A 17,608-nucleotide genomic window follows, 5' to 3' on the forward strand; every position below is an offset into this window, starting at 1 on the left:
GCTATCAGTATATTCAGATCAATAAGCATATTACTGATATTACTCTTCATATTAGCATCATAAAGGGTTCAAAAGAAATAACTCCCCCCCTAAAATTACAAAACATTTCTTTGCATAACTTGACATACATTTGGTTGATTTGAAAAATTTAAAAACCTGTGAATAGAGGAATCTTTTGCTACCCTGCCAATTTTCTTCTTTTTTGAAAATCATTTTTGTTGCTCAAAAATTATCACATTTTCCAAAAATGATGCTTTCAGAAAAAGTTGCACTTTTCAACATCCTATACATGTAATGTACAAAAACGTTCTCGATATCAACGTGATCAATGTTTTGAATGATTTAATTGTTAGTTTATTTTCTTAAATTTTATGTATCCAATTACTCAGTCACCCATGCAATCATCTTTCAGTATAAAACAATGATTCATTGACATGAATTTGACATGAATGGGATTTTCAGTTGGTGTTTCAAAATTGGTAAAATCACTATAGGAGTAGAAACAAGTTTTGTAGTGTGATGCTTATTTCTTTCGTTGGCTAGAAGAGATGAAAAATTTATTTGCAAAGTAGACTGAAACAGTTGCAAAGTTCTATAGCAACGGCTCTCTTGAATAAATGCGTACATGAAAAGGAGAAATAGCCAACAGAGATTGGAGGTTGTAAGTCAGCATGCAGCCAGTTAACTGCATGCAGCCAATCTCTTGTGGCCACATCATGAGTGTTACACATTTATCCAAGAAATATCATTTAAAATCAAAATGCAAGATGCTTCAACCGACCCAATACAGGTAAATGTTCACCCTTTTGGTCAAATGTATGCGTGGAGAGCTCATTTCTCTTTCCTAGTGATTTTACCATTTTTTAAACAACTGCTGTTTAAAAAGTTGATAGAAAATCTCATTTTACGTCAAAATTAACTCCAACAAATCTTTGTTTTGCACTGAATTATGGTTGCATGGGTGCCTGAAGGATCAGAGACAGAAAGGTGAAGGAAAAAACCAAGAAATAAATCAACCTTAACATTAATATCGAGAACGTTTTGCACAAAATGTCGTAAAGTGCAACTTTTTCTGGAAGCATCATTTTTGGAAAATGTGATTATTTTTGACCAAAAATAATGTTGTTGCAAATAAAACAACTTTGGGAGGGTTGCAAAACGATTCCTCTATTCACAGCTTTTTGAATTTTTCAAATCAACAAAATGTATGTCAAGTTATGCAAAGAAATGTTTTGTAATTTTAGGGGGGGAGTTATTTCTTTTGAACCCTGTATATCATTTAATGATTAAAATATATTTCTATGATTAAAGCTTAACATCCGCCGTTTGATTTGATGCGGTATAAGAAGCGTTTGGTAGACGTTTTGAAGTCTTTTAAAAGAGCACAGCTCCTTAAGGGGGTGGACAATGACAAAAATTAATAATCAAGTTCGCAAATTATAATGATATTTGTACATGTACGAATACCGGTACCTCAACTGTCTTAATTGTTTCAAATAAAACAAACAACAACACAATACAATCATTATTACTATAATATTAATAATTATACTCATATCACGATAATCAGTTATTGATTATTCTAAATTGAAACAATGACGACACCATAGTAAACAGTGCCGGTAAAGGTCAATCGATAATTTTGCAGCTCATTCAATGAAATCCTACTCAATGTACATAAAAACAGACGATGATAAAAACAATTGACCATCGATCTCAATGCTCTGCATGCTAGTCATAGCCTCCAACATAAAAAAAAGTCCAAGCTTTGAGATATTTTCCAGAAATATCAAGATGTATCTTAGGATCCACTGAACCATTATTGTTTTTACTCATTTTAATGCATTTTCATGCTGATTCCAATAATGGTTATGAAAATTTACAATTCTGAAATTTGTGAATTAAAAAAAATCAAATTCGCGTGGAGAGGGTTATGTTAAAAAAAGTTTTTGAAAAACAAAATAAAAACTAGGCAAAATATCAACGCAGAAAATAAGAGATAGTGGCAATAAAAAGGAAAATATCTAAATAAGCAATAAAGCAAATTTCGGTTTTTACTATAAGAAATACTTTTTAGTAAAAAGAGTCTTATTTTGCCAACTTGGCATAAAAAACGGTTAAAAATGTCTTAAGACCCAATTTTGAACAGAATTTGTATGCTCATTTCTTATAGTCATTTTAAAGGGGCATTACGTGATTTCACTGTCCTCTTTTTAGTTTAGGAATAGGCCTATGGTTAAAAGATATCAACGAAAAAAGTTAATATCCAAAATTTCATACTTGCATGTATAATAAGTGCATGCACATTTATTATGCCACTGCGTTAATTTCGGTGTGCCGCCAGACTGAAAAAAAAAACCCAAGTTGGACGATGTCTGTTACACTAACAAATCTGTAACTTCAGGTAATGCACACAAACATAAGGTTGCCCTAACTTTCTGATGGCATAAATATATATAATGAACTTTTTTGTGTTAAGTTTGGAGGTGAGGCTGTGGATTATGAGGTACCCCTTTAAACGGTTTACCCAATGCTTAGTAACATCTCGTTTTTCATAATTATAATTTATGTTGAACCAAATTAGTCTATGGTTGGGAGGATGTTGAAACTGAAAAAGCAGAGAAATGGGTGCTATCCCTATAAATTATGACGCATATCTATTGTTATTGATAATGTACGTGAAACTATTGATGTTTTTAGTTTGGCCACACATGCAAGCTACCAACGTGTAACAGCTGGTCCAGATGATGGTATCAACATTTGCAAATTATACACAATGCTAAATGTACTGCTGGTAAACTATTTTCGGTGAATATGTTAGGTATGATTTTAAGAAAAATATCAGCAATGATTTTGTTTCCAACATGATGGACTATATGAGTATCTTGTTGATTACGTGTTTGTGTTTTCTCCAAGCGGTAGTGGTGATAAAAACGGAAACGAGTAAGTAACAAAATAGTTTTGATATTTTTTTCTTCCTCTTTTTCTAATGCAGTTAATTAGCTTAAAAGAGTGGTATGCAAAACTGACTAAACGTGTTTAAACCTGGATAAAATTACATCAGCACGTAGCAGTGATGCGCGACTAATTATTACCTTTATAAAAAAAACTATATTAAAACAAAGCAAATAGAAAAAGTGAATTAATCTAATCTACAACTCCTTAACCCTCTCCACACGGGTGTCGACTGCAGACGACAAGTTTCAATTTTTTTTTTCAGAAATTCAAAAATTTCATAATTTTAACTCTTTTAATATTTGGAATCATGCATGAAAAATGCATTAAAATGAGTACAAACAAGCCAATTATTGGTTCAGTGGTTCTTAAGATAGCTCTTGGTATTTTGAGAAAATATCTCAAAACTTTGACTTTTTATTTTGAAGCCTATGGCTAGCACGCAGACCGACGTGAGCGTGTTAAATTCTGGGTAAAATTACAAAACGTGGCGGTGAAAACGAGCGCGAGATAATTAATAATTTAATAAACCAGATTATTAAAAGTAAACAAACAAAAAGGTGAAATAATATAGCGCTTCATATTGAGTCATCCAAAATTGATATAGGTGTTTTAAAAGGCCGTTTAGTTTTTAGACTTTATTTAAATTTTTAGGTACTAAGATTTAAACAGACTTAAATGTCATCATGTTCCATGCATAATGCGTATTAATAATTACGACATTTAATCACCATAGAGATCCACCTTATATGACCAAGAGATCAAGTAAGCTTTCCTTTATTCTATTTCATTATTTGGGTTTGAGTTTAAATTGGACAGAAAACCTTCCTGGGCATTTAGTTATTACCAATAATACAGGGTGTATCAACATGATTGGTACCCAATTATTTTAAAAAACATGGCAGTGGCGAGTATACTTATACTTATAAAACCAATAATACAAGGAAATGAAAAACGTATAAATTAATTCAAGCAAAATAAGAATGCTCGTGAAAGGAAAACGAACGTTTATCACCAAGTTCACTTTCATCAAGTAAGCCTTTCACATCCAAACATATCTATATTCTATTCTATTATGATTGAGAAATGTGTTCCTGAAAAACGCATTTGTTTTTGGAATGAGTTTGCGGATTACCCTGAGGACTTGGAATGGGATCACATTCATCTTCGTAATTTTAAATGTTCAATTGACTCTCGATTTCGCTCATTTTATTTCAAAATCTTCCACAAAGCCATTGCATTTAATGATTTCTTGTTCAAAATTAAAAGGAGGGATTCTCCAGATTGTGCATTTTGCAATAAAATGCCTGAAACAATGTCTCATGTTTTTTGTGAATGTGAGAAAATCAAACCCCTTTGGGAAGATATTATTAAAACTATTAAAAATAAAGATGATATTGATTTTGATATTTCAACCTTTGATAAAATTTTTGGGGTGCCCGATGATATGTTTTTGACATACTTGTTCTTGAGTGTCAAATACTATATCTATGTGTGTAAATTTCAAAATAAAACTCTCAACAAAATTGGTCTTAAGGCTTTCATTAAAATAAACAAAGATTCTGCTAAAAAGAAAAACAAACTCTCTTGCCATTTTCATAAATGGAGATTTGACATCTAGATTTCTGGTATTTTTGTTTTATTTATAAAAGTTTGTAGACTATGTTTCTAGATTACTTTGTGACCTTGTGCATATGTACATGTTATAATTAGTGTGACTGGGTAGAAGTGACTGCATAATTTGTGTAACCAATTACTAACCTTTTTTGCTACTTTTTTTCTATTTTTTTTTATGTGTGATTTGTTGTTAATTGTCTTAATTCCTTCTTGTTTCTGAATAAAAATCAATAAATATTGAAAGATTGAAAAAAAAAACATATCTATATTCTGTTGGTGTTGTAGTTATGGGTTAAAGATCGCAACGGAGTCCTAATAATAACTTGAAAGTATCACTGTCGCCAGTGTAGTACCAGTGCAGTGCCACTGCTGTTACCATGGTAAATCCATCCTGTGCAGGGGCGAACTTCGCTACTCCGAAGGTTCGGTATTCCGAAGGTTCGCTATTTCGAAGGTTCACTATTCCGAAAATTAAAAAGGTTCTCTATTACGAAGGTTCTCTATTCCGAAAACAGAAAAGGTTCTCCATTCCGAATATGAAAAAATGTTCTCTATTCCGAATATGCAAAAATGGGTTCTCTATTCCGAAAACGAAAGAAGGTTCTTTATTCCGAAATAAGTCACCGTGTTCTCTACTCCGAATATGAAAAGAGGTTCTCTTTTCCGAATATGAATTTAGGGTTCTCCATTCCGAAATCTAAAACAGGTTCTTCATTCCGAAATGAGTCACCGTGATCTCTATTCCGAATTATAAAAAAGGTTCTTTTTTCCGAATCTGTCGTTGTTGAATCATGTTGCGCCCTCTGGCAAAGTCCTTGTTTGTTTGGCGGTATGATATAGGCCTGGGCGGTATGATTAAGGGTGCTTTGGCACTGCATTAAATTTTTAATGCTAATTTATTGCACATTCTAGGGAAGTGTGTCTAGGGAAGCGTGGTTACCTTTTTGAAATCGCCGAGTGGGAGGGTTTTCAATGAAATATTTTTTGTGTTAAAACTGAAGCATCCTATGTATAAAAGAATATATGAATATTAACTGCACATCATATATAACGATTCATGATACCCAATCGTGAAAATTTATGTGGTTTAGGAGGCAGAGAATTTTATTTTAATTTTATATACGCCAAAATATTTTCTGAATTTAGTCAAAATTAACGCTCAATTGATGGTAAAATATTTATGTAAAGATTAAGGGATCTAAAATGAGCGTTTATTGCGTTTCGACAGTATTTTTGTGGGACATGAGAACACCTCAGAACTATCGAATTGCATTCTGAATACGAAGCATGTCTTTCTGATATCAAATAATTTTCATTTTTGAAAATTACAAAATAATTCAAATTTTATGACAAATTATGAAAATTTGATATTTTTCAAATTTTTGATATATAACAGTCCTCGAAGTAAATTACATAAATCTAATGATATATTCTTAAAGTGTATGTAGCAGGGAGGAAAAGCCGACGGTCAATTGAAAATTTTGACCTTTTATATTGAAGATTTTTCCCCAAAAGACCTTATTTTTGTTTGGTGTTTTGGGAAAAAAATCCATATCTTCAATACGAAAGGTCACAATTTTCAATTGATCGTCGGCTTCAAGTACTGTTAAATATCGGCCTAACCCCATTCCCATTATTTTCTAAATCTATCCTTTCCCTTTATAGCTTCATTTTTATTAGCTGCTATAGCTTGTGATTTCCCGTTTCCTTCAGTTGTTATTTATTTTTCTTATTTTTCCTGATTAGTTTCTAATTTTAACTTCTTTTTCCCTTAATTTTCCTGATTAGTTTCTTTCTTTCTTTCCCTCTTTAGTTTGCTCCCGTTTCATTTAGTTACTGCAACCATAACCCGTATAATAGGCCTACCCGTACCTTTTTTTTGTCTTCTTCTTTTTTCTTTTTTTGTTTTTATTCATTTATCTCCTTTCTTTCTCTTCAGTTTCTTTTGCATAGGTCTATTTTGTTCCCATGCTGCTTAGCTTGTGATTTCCGTTTCCACGTTATTCATTTATTGAGCCCCGTTCCCATGCATTATTTTAAAAATCTACCATTTCTTACATTTCTCCTTTTAGTTTTGGCTTTTTTCTACATTTTATTCCCATTTTTCATATTTCCTGCTTAGTTTCTGATTTCCCGTTTGAATTTTATCTATTTAATTCTGTTCTCATTATTTTTATCTATTTAATTCTGTTCTCATTATTTTAGTTTTATTTATTTATTTTAGTTTGTTTTATTTATTTATTTATTTATTTTAGTTTGTTTTATTTATTTATTTTAGTTTTATTTATTTATTTATTTATTTATTTATTTATTTATTTATTTATTTATTTATTTATTTATTTATTTATTTATTTATTTATTTATTTATTTATTTATTTATTTATTTATTTATTTATTTATTTATTCATTCATTTTTAGCTTCCTTCCTTCCTCTCGTATCCTCACGATTTTTTATCATCTTGGCGGGTAATCTCTTAACCGAATCCAGTACCATGCATATAATCCACAACCCGACCCATCCATAGGCCTACCTTTTCAGTTTTGTCTTCCTTTCTTTTCTTTTCAATTTCTCTGGCACGGAAAGTTGGTCTGTGCATATTATGCACCCTGTACGTGCGCGTCACATTTCTCAGTACGCCGACGTACTAACGCCAACGCGCTGCTGACAGTTAGTTACGGTACGCGCTACCACTGAGTTTTGACAACAAAAAATCCCGGGAAAAAACCCGGTTTTAACCATATTTTCACTGATTTTGAGGCCAATTCTTGGTCTTGACCGTTTTGAACCAAATAAAGTGCAATGCTTTCCCCGTATATTCTCACGTATGAATTTGGCTGTAAAACTAAACGAAGATTCATAGGCCTAGAATAAATATAAAATTCACGCGACGTAGCCTTAATCTCTTGGCTGCCAACTTCGGTGCAGTGGCGGAAAATGGGGTGCGCAGCTCTGCGTAGGGGCGAAAAGCTCGTAAGATCATTCTTAAAGTACGCGATGTTGTGCATTTAGATAGCCTGAATCATTTCTTGGCCACCTCGCAGTTGGCAGAAAACAGGGCAATATTGCTCTGCGTATGGTTTTGTAATGGAAATATTATTACGCGGTTCACGTTGTCCTTATTACCCACAATGCCACTGCATGCGATTTTGCATAGCAACACGCCAGTTTTTTATGTTATTCTCTTAGTTACCATCAATTTTTGCAAAATGAACCTCAGATGGTTTAATGGCAATATGTACCCGATCAATGTACGAATAAATCAGAGCTGAAAGTGAAAGCATCTCTGAGTCTATTCGCGCACAAGATTTAGCGACTTCCTTTTATTTATATAGATATCAATTTTTAATGATTTGCCATAAAATGTGTATTAAATTGCGAATTTCAAAAATCAAAATTATTTGATATCAGAATGACATTCTTCGTATTCAGAATGCAATTCGATATGTCTGATGTGCTCTAATGTCCCAAAAAAATACTGTCCAAACGTTCATACCCCAGCCCTTAAAGACTAAAGATTACTGTTTCGTCTTTATGCGAATCTAATCTCCAATATCTGGAAGAAACTTTTGAGGACCTACGTGGAATTCTCCTATAACTTGCAAAAATCCAGACCGTGTATACACGAAAACTCGAAAAATGGCATACTGAACCACATGTAGGCCTATACACTCGGTATAATATAGGAGTAGGCCTATAGCACGTGCAGCCCAGCGAGTTCAAATCGATAATGTATTGTGTATGTTTAAGGGCGTACTACACCCATGTATTGGTTTGATTGGTCTAAAAAAATATTTTTCCATTTATAGCAAGGCGATATATGCACGGATCATGTGAAATAAAAAAGATTATGAAAACACATCGTGAAAGTGTAATTTTTCACCTATTTGTCTTAAAGTTGACAGGTTGTTAAGGACGCTTATTTTTGTAGCGATCCACGTAGTCTTCTTCACAACCGGTTTCTGCCGTTACTCACACGTATTAGACTCGCTCCCAGTCCTATAATACGTCTATGTCAATCTTCATAGGGATGGGCGATACCAGCTTTTGTTACCGATTGTCGATCCAGAGCAGTCAGGGAGTGGGCAGAATTTATAGAAAAAATAAAAAAAAATGAAAAAAAAGAATGGCCGCGGAGCGCGCTTGCGCGACGCAGGGGGTTGTCTGAGGGGGATGAGGTAAGAAACTTGTGCAAAATGAAGATCTAATTGAAGCGATTTGGTGGACAATTTTAGCAATTGTTTTAAACATAAATCGGCGAAAGCCCCCTTCTATTCTCTTCGGGCCAGTCGGCGCTCCCCCTGAATCCGTGCCTGAAATGAGTCGGGATGTGCTTGTTCAGGGGATGCGGGGTACGTGTGGCTGTAGGCCTACCACATTAACGAACTAACTTACTCTTCGTGGGATTACGAATCGTAAACACAAACAACACAGGTGATAATAAAACCAGTATAGCAAACATCACTTTAATCAACTAGATGCAACAAGTTTACAACTTTCTTTTTAATTAAAGCCTTCATGTACGATCGTTTTAAATTTTAGATTTTTCTTTTTTTCTTCCAAAATGATAAAATAGTTAAAAGGCCCATTCAGTGATTTGCTCATCCAGACGATCGTAAAAATCATCAAAATTCAGATTTCGGTACCTTTGTCATTGTCATAGGCCTAGATGTGCGAAACATAGCCTATGCGAGTGGTTCAGCCGAAAGACATTTTACACGAATCTGTACTATTTAGATACTGATAGTATCTAAATTAGCTGCTGTGTATTTGAATGGGGCTTCAACCAGTGGCGTAGCTGGGATTTTTTTTTCCAGGGGGGGGGGCAAGCCTGTATGGGGCGGGGGCCCAAATCCACCAAACAAAAATTTAGCCGCCCCTTCCTCAACAGCCCGAAAAGGTTGACCCAATTTTTTTCCGGTGGTTTGAGAAAGTGAAGAGAGAGAGAGAGAGAAAAGAGATTATAGGTGCTAGCGCCCTAAAAGCAACACATTTTGATATTATATAGTACCATTCTCCCCCCCCACTCCTCTCCTTTTTTCCTCTCTCTCTCTCTCTCTCTCTCTCCTTTTTCCTCTTTTTTCCTTGAGCTAGGAGGCGAGGGCCCAAATAGCGCCAAGGGGCGGGGGCCCAAACAGAAACAGGCAATTTTGGCAGCTACGCCACTGGCAGCTACTGGCTTCAACTTCGTCAGTACTGCTGGGTTTTTTTCGTTTTTTGCCAAATTTGTCATTTCAAAATACCAAATGACAATTTGAATGACTTATCCTTCAAACAATTTTAATTTTTTACACTTGCGCTGGGATCACTGAATGGGTCTTTAATATGCAATCATTATGAAAGTTCCCAATACATTTGGAGGCGAAAAACATTGGAAATTTGCAAAAAAACAACATCATAAACTTCACCTCTATCACTCGAAATATCTCGCACATATCACGCATGGTATGCCGCTGAGTATATCCCATAGACAATCCCGGGGACAATCCATTGGAATTAAATCACTACACCACACAATTTATTCGCTACCTGAAGTCCCGGGGGGTGGGGGGCACTTCAATATGAAATGGATTATAGGTGTAGGGCTGGCACTTTCGCACTAAGGGGCATTCGGTGAGAGCAAAATGTAAAAAATATGGGGTCATTGGGTGAGAACATGACCTTATTTTTAAATGGAATATTTGGGTGAGAGCCGAAACAGCGCTGCAAAAACCTCGAAAATCGAATTTCTAGTCCTAAATGGCTTCAAATTTCATTGTTTTTTTTCTTCAAAATAAGTAACAAAATCAGTGATAAATGAAAGTTGCTGTTCAAATTGAACTTGTAAGGGTCTTTGGGTGACAGATCAAATGGAAAAATCAGGTGGTGGTCGCATTGCATTCTCTAAATTCAGTAAATTTTCATCTTCAACCGTGTAATTGAATGGGATTATTTTGAAATTTTAAAACGATTGAAATATCACAAACAAATAGGCCTATGTTAATAAATAATATAAATACAAGCTAAACCGGTGGGGTTCGATAATGAACCCCACAAAACTAACCAAGTAGTGGTAGGCCTATATGGAAAATGCCATACGGCCGGGCGGTTTCACAAGTTGCCGGCTCGATCATGCCATTCGCCGCCTGGGGAAAATAGGGGGTCACTTCGGGTGACAGAGCATGTGTTTGTAAAAAATATGGGGTCTTTGGGTGACAGCGATGCTGAAAAAGGGGTCTTATCCAGCCCTACATACGCGTCACCTCCAAAGTTGCCGAGTGCCCCCGGCGTGAAGTCGAGAATGAAAGATTAGAATATTTGCTTATAATTATTTGTTTTCAATTTTCGAATATTTTTGTTTTCAATACGTTTCATAATAATACATTTTATTTTTTCTATAGTCTGTCAAAAGTAGCCTACCGGTATCGTATGGCCGATACCAATTAATCGTATCGACCCACAGTACCGATCGGCGGTATCAAAGTATCACGTATCGCCCAACCCCAAAATACAAAATTTTAATGGCGACCTCCCACACCACCTCAATGCCTTCGGCAAAATATTTCCCTAAAATATCGCAAAGTAGTTTGATTGACAGATTTCACCTCTGACCTCGATCACAAACATGGCTGCGCCCTGTGGGACATTCACACACACACAAAATGCAATACACACGATAGTTGTGAAAATCAATCGCATTATTTGCCTCGTTTACCGACTTGCTTGGACAAGTTTGCAATAGATTTTCAATTTATCTTGTATCAGAGAAGCAAATAATAAGATGGACTAAGGACAAATATTGCCACGGACATCGAATCCCGCATCGAATAGACGGCGAAAACATGACGAGATATCGAGATTTGTTCCATTGACTACCATGTACTGCACTGCCCGTATGTTTTCATATGCATCAATTGATCATACCTTTGTCTGTGTGTACAGCTAGCTGAGCATGATGTTGGATTGTGTTGCTTGTCGTGTACACGACTCTGCAAGGTGGGTTTCTTTTAAAACCAATACTATAGAAAAATTATCAAATTCGTGGACATCGTGGAACATATACTCTTTGCGTGGCTGTGCGTAGTAAGCAGTTGTACGCAGATAGCCTCGCTAATATGGATGCGTAGAGTAGCGTTGTACGCGCGTGTAGTTAGCATGATTAGTCGCGGAGTAACCGCGTAGTTGAATGTTCCACGATGTCCACGAATTTGATAATTTTTCTATAGTCTAAGTCTACCGTTCACAAACACTTGTTAGGGGCATGATGCAAAAGGGCGGCCCTGAAATTTTTTGACCCTCTCTAAGGGGGGCCGGGGACCTGAAAAAAATGACCAGGTGATGACCACAAATTTTCTTGGAAAAATTTAGTTTATATGCTTTTCTATGGGGTTGACCCATAATTTTCATGTCAAAAAGGGAGGTCCCTGAAATTTTCGAGGCCTGTAAAGTCCCCCCCTACAAGTGTTTGTGAACGGTCCTTTACATTTAATTATTTTGTTTAAAAAGGTGATGATTTAACTCAAAATGAGGGTCTTGCCACCATGTCTGTATGTCAAAAATTAGCTAAGTTTATGGGCAAATGACTGTTTTCAAATTCTGCAGCCATCATTGACATAGGGGATGTGCAATAATTATGAACCGGGGTGATTTCCAAACGGCTCGCCAAAAATCACTTCCCCCCCTTCTCGCCCCGCCAAAATTCGCTTCCCCCCTCTCGGCCTGCCAAAAATTCTTTGCCCCCCTTGCGTATGCCAAATTTTTGGGATCCCAATTTACAAACCTCAAATGGTGCTGTCCATGGTAAAAGGCAGTCTATAATCCTGATACATGGATAATAATATGTAATTTATCATTGGCTAATATTATTTTACATTTTATTTTATTCTCATTTCCAGGTGCAGTAGAACAACTGAGGATAATGGCGCAATTCTTGACAGACCGAAAAGATAATGATTTGGAAGTGAACAGCTGGCATCTGTAAACTATCTGTTGCATGCATTTGAAACTCTCCCAACATGCTGCTGGACCGATTAAGTCAACAATTTAATTTTGTGAAGAAAAATCTTACCTGGAGGTTTAACACTTTAAAAGAAATTAAATACTTGCATAGCAATACATGTTGTGCATAAACTAAATACATGCACGATGCAGTAGTAATTTAGTAAATATGAACTCCAATTATAAAAACAATCGACCTCAAAAAGTGACACTGACATGTGATGCCTACAAGTACAATGCAGAGTTCCTTAACGATATTTTGTAGACTGTAAATTATAGCACACAATGATTGGAAATGTTCAATGTGCAGGCATTTTTATTTGGTTCGCCTCAAGTTCGGTAGGCCTAATGACATCAATGTCTTTACGCGGTTGTGCCAATACAAACCAACTAAGTCTCTCACCAATTCTGAGTTCCCGCCTGTTCTTGGCCTACCCGGGTCAAAGTACCTGAAAAATTTATTATACAAAATTTGAAAAAATAACCTGGCAGTTATAGGCCTTAAATTACTCAGTTGTTATTCGAGGTTGGAAACCAGAGAAATACTGCAATAAAAAAAATTAAAAATTGGATTAAGTTGTACATTTTAATTACTTTTGCTTCTATTGAACAGCTAGCAATGCATACTAATTCAATTTGTCCCTACCTGTTCAATAGAAGCAAAAGTATTTTTTTTAAATACTTTTTTCGAAAATTAAATCAGGTACCGGTACCCAAGTACATAATTACCTGTTAGTTGAGAGCCCTAAAACCAACATTGTACATGTGTGCTCTACGCAATTAACTTTACGAGTGCGATTCAATACTCCACCCCGGCCCAAAAAATTTTGCACCAACGTCACCACCGAACTTGAGTCAAACTAGGGTTCCGGTGGGTGGGGGGTGGGGGGTCAGTGACGGGTAAAGTGTACCTTCATTCCAATAATTAAAAATCTGGATACTGCAAATATGATGAGTATCCACTTCAAGGGTTTAAGTCCAGAAGGCCCCAATTGCGATAGCTGCCATGTAGACATCTCAATAATTTTTGCATTATGTAGTGTACGTATCTAAAATATGACACCTGGCAGCTATTGCAGGTAGGGCCTTCTGGTCCTAAATCTTTGACTTGTAAATGCTTTATTATTGGCAGACAAACTATTTCTTTCATGAAGACTAGCATCGGCAGGTGTCAGTCAATACTAGTCTTTTATGAAAGTACCATATTAAGTTGGGCTTGAATTGCAGTGAGGCCACCAAGGCCATTGCCTGCCCTATTTCAGTTTTGGCCTTGGTGCCCCATATCTTTGTCATTTTCAAGGCATTCTTCATCACTTGTTGGCCTTGGTGCCCAGGCCTTATATTAAGTATTCCTGGACCAGGAGCTAAAATGAGCTCCTGGTCCCAAAGATGGCTCCTGGTCCTATAGTTTGTGTGTAAAATATTGGATACACCAGGAGCTAAAACTGGGCAACCATGGGGTAAAAAAAGCCTGGGTGCCTGGTTAATATAAGCCTTGTTGGTGCCCTTGCTAGTCTTTTGGGAAATTGGGAAGGCTTATGTGCAGGCCTCAAATTTCAATGTGTTGTTGTTGTTGTTTTTTTTTTGGGGGGGGGCACCCATTTTCAAGGCCCCCCACACCAAAAAAAAAACATTAAAATTTGAGGCCTGCACACAAGCCTTCCCAAAAGACTAGTGACTGCCAATAGACAAGCAAATGATCTTTTTGTACTTGCAATTCATTACTAAAGTTATTTTTACACTATATAAAAAAGACAAAAAAAAAAAAAAAAAACACAACAAGAAAGCATGGTGAATACGGCCAGTATGTAGTTTTCATCACTGTTTATTTTGAGATTTGTAAGAAATTAAAAAAAATTAAAAACACTATTTTTTTAATTAAAAAAGTATGAAGTTCTGTGTTTGCTTGTGTTTGGCATCAATAAACAATCAAACCAAAATAGTTCATCACACCTACTAAATAGAGAATAAATGATGGGAATTTTTTTACTAGCCTCTACTATTGTGATGGAAGAAGATATCCAGTATACGTTCCCTACAAATTCCTCAAACTAAAAAAATCAGTCTACTAGTGATTGTAATCAGAGACAAGTCCAAAATTGGATTAAAACATTTAAATGAAATTTAACTGAATTCTAATCTATTCTTATAAACACTTGAGAATGTTCCTGCAATCTTATTGGTTCTTACCACACGGGTCAGCGCATGTGCATCGACGCGATAGGCGTACTCGCTATTTGAACCAATTGGAGGCGCATAGCAACAACAGGACTGATCGATTTTAAGCCCTAGGTATAATTCCTTGCAAAATGTAGGATTTAATTTGATTAAAATTTGTAATTCTTTTGATATTTTTATTTGAATTGAAGTGTTTAAGAATGAGAATAAAGGTATTGTTTTTAGCCGCTGTCGTGCATCTATCATCTCATATAACACGGGCGAGTTCGGGCGACATCATTATTTTTGTTTTACTTAAAATAATGATGTCACCCGTGTTATATGAGACGATAGATGCACTCCAGCGGTTAAAAACAATACCTTTATTCTCTAATTAGAAACATTCAATCTAGAATTCAATCTAATTCGATTTTTAAAATCGCTTTGATTTTTAAAAATCCAATTCGATTCAATCTAATTTGATTTTAATTTAAGGGGTTAAAAATCAATCTAAGCAATTTTTAATCCCTTAAATTAAAATTGAATTAAATTATATTCTAATCTAGATTCTAGATCTAGATTGAATATTTCTAATACTAGATCTGAATAAGTTTTTACACATTCCATTACACATAATTTATGAGTCCCGACTTTAATACTAGTATTGTTCTTCAATTAGCAACATAGTGAAGTGCGTTTCTGAACTCCGTTATTTCAGTCCTTTGTTTTGTCCCCGGGGTGGGCACTCAACTTTGGAAGTGACGGTATGTGCCTGTCAATAGGCCCCCTCTTTTGAAGTCGACTATACCCGATGACCCCCTTTTTTTAAAAGCCATACCCGATGACCCCTTTTTTTTTAGTTGCGGCTACCCAATGACCCCCTTTTTTGGTTGCGGCTACCCAATGACCCCCTCAGGGGCCGGACTGGTGGTTTTAGGCGGCCGTGGCAAATTTATTAAGACCGGCCCTATTACTCAAATAGAGCGCAGCGAGCGAAGCGAGCGTAGCGACTAGCGCATGGGGTCCAGGGGGCCGCGTAAGGACCCCTGGTGGGGGTCCAGGGGGCGAAGCCCCCGGACAACTAAGGGTTTTAGCTATTCTAGGGGGTCAGGAAGCCCGGATTTGACAATGATTTCTGAAGCCAAATTCCATTTGTACAGACTTGAAATATTCTTTTTCCATTGTCAACATAAGTTTATTGTACAAATGCGCGCGAAGCGCACAGACATTGTTGGCATATTGAAGCTAAACTGGTGATGATGTAGTGGAATAAATTCGCGTGAAGCGCGAAAAAATTGACACTTTTTAGGCTAAAATGGCCAAATATGAGATTGATTTGGTCAGAAACTCACATAGGCCTACAGGTGTCATCATGGGGGGCTTGGATGGACCATCCCTTTTAAAATATTGGGAAACTATAGCATGTATAGTTACAAACTGGTGTCCCATGTCCGCACATCCCCGTCACTTCGAAAGTCGAGTGCCTGTAGGCCTATCAGCCCCTATTTCTACAGGCCTTAGGCCCTATCACTATGCAGACAAACAGCGGGCACACTGTGTAGGCCCTTATATTACTCATCCCCCTCAATGATCCCCCTCCTTTCTTCTCTTTTCATTTATTTCTCCTATGTCTGCCTAATACCAAATGCCCATACCGGCCTTAGCCTCATTCCGCAGCCGCAATGAAATACCAATATTACATTGACAGCCAGCCCAATATTTTGCTGTTGGCTTAAAATTTAAAAATTTTACTGTATCGCATCTAGAGTATTGGCCTTTTGCTGTGTTTACGGTCTAGAGAATTGATTCAAAAGGCCATTTGTAGGTGATGCCGCGACGGTGTACTAGTGGCCGGCCTATAATAGCTTAGTGTTGGGGCCTATACCTTAAGCCCTAGGGCCTATGTCTTGGGCCTTACGCCTTCGGCTCTCGGACCTATGCCGCAGGCCCTAGGGCCTATGTCTTAAGATACTCCTTCCCCATTCTCTCCCCTTTTCTTCTATTTTCCCTTTCTTTCTCCTCTTTTTCCTTTTCTCTCTTTCTCTTTTTTCTCCCTTCTCCTTTCTTTTCCTTTTTCTTTCCTTTTCTCTTCTTTTTGAGCAACCGGCCCTGAACCAAGCGGCCCATGTGGCGATCACCACAACGCCACAGTGGCCAGTCCGCCCCTGGACTCACTCACTCACCCCCTTTTTCTAGAATAGCATCATCAAAGTGCAACAAAAAAATGCCGAAACTGTCAAATTTTTTTCCATATTTTCAAAATTATGCCGAAATTTTCAAAATTTTGCTCCATTTTTTCACAATTTTCTACCCGATGACCCTTTTTTAAAAAATCTTATACTCGATGACCCCCTTTTTTCAAAATATTGTACCCAATGACCCCTTTTTTATTTTGTTTGTACCCAATGACCCCTTTTTAAAATAACGCTTTGTACCCGATAGGCCCCTACTTCGCGACTCCGGTAGGCACATACCCGTCACTTCCAAAGTTGAGTGCCCCCCCCCCCCCGGGGTTTTGTCTGCCTCTGCTGCAAAAAGCGACGTGGAATGGCTCACAGGGGCATTGGTCAATGGTGACTGGCAGTTGGTTGTTACTTGTACAGTAGCTCTCATCTTTTGGCAGGTCTGAACCCGGGGTCTGAAAAGGAAAATAGGATTTTAGAAAATTTGTTAGGGTAGAGCTGGGACTGGCACAATACCTCCAGCATGGGGCTGTTACAGCAGCTTCGTTTGAAATCCTTTCCCCCACTCACACTTCCCCAAATGAACACATTCAATAAAAAATCAGCATTTCCCCAGCCCCTTTGGTGGTGGTGGCAGATTTACCCCCAGCTACATGTAACTGTTCTCTTGATTGCAAAAGTCTAGTTTCGTCACTGGAGAATGTTACCCCTGAACCCCCCC

The 17,608-nt window shown here is 36.8% G+C and overlaps 1 protein-coding gene across 1 annotated transcript in view; it reads left to right on the plus strand.

The window, feature by feature from the left end:
• Positions 1-2,772: 2,772 nt before the first annotated feature.
• The window catches only part of LOC140143604 (uncharacterized), a 32,238-nt gene continuing 17,402 nt past the window's right edge, over positions 2,773-17,608 (plus strand). Inside the window, exon 1 of the mRNA XM_072165417.1 lies at positions 2,773-2,943. Coding sequence (XP_072021518.1) covers positions 2,865-2,943 — 79 coding nt within the window. The 5' untranslated portion in view covers positions 2,773-2,864. The remainder of the gene's footprint in view (positions 2,944-17,608) is intronic.

This window comes from Amphiura filiformis, unplaced genomic scaffold, assembly GCF_039555335.1.
Source record: "Amphiura filiformis unplaced genomic scaffold, Afil_fr2py scaffold_24, whole genome shotgun sequence".
Lineage (NCBI taxonomy): Eukaryota > Metazoa > Echinodermata > Ophiuroidea > Amphilepidida > Amphiuridae > Amphiura > Amphiura filiformis.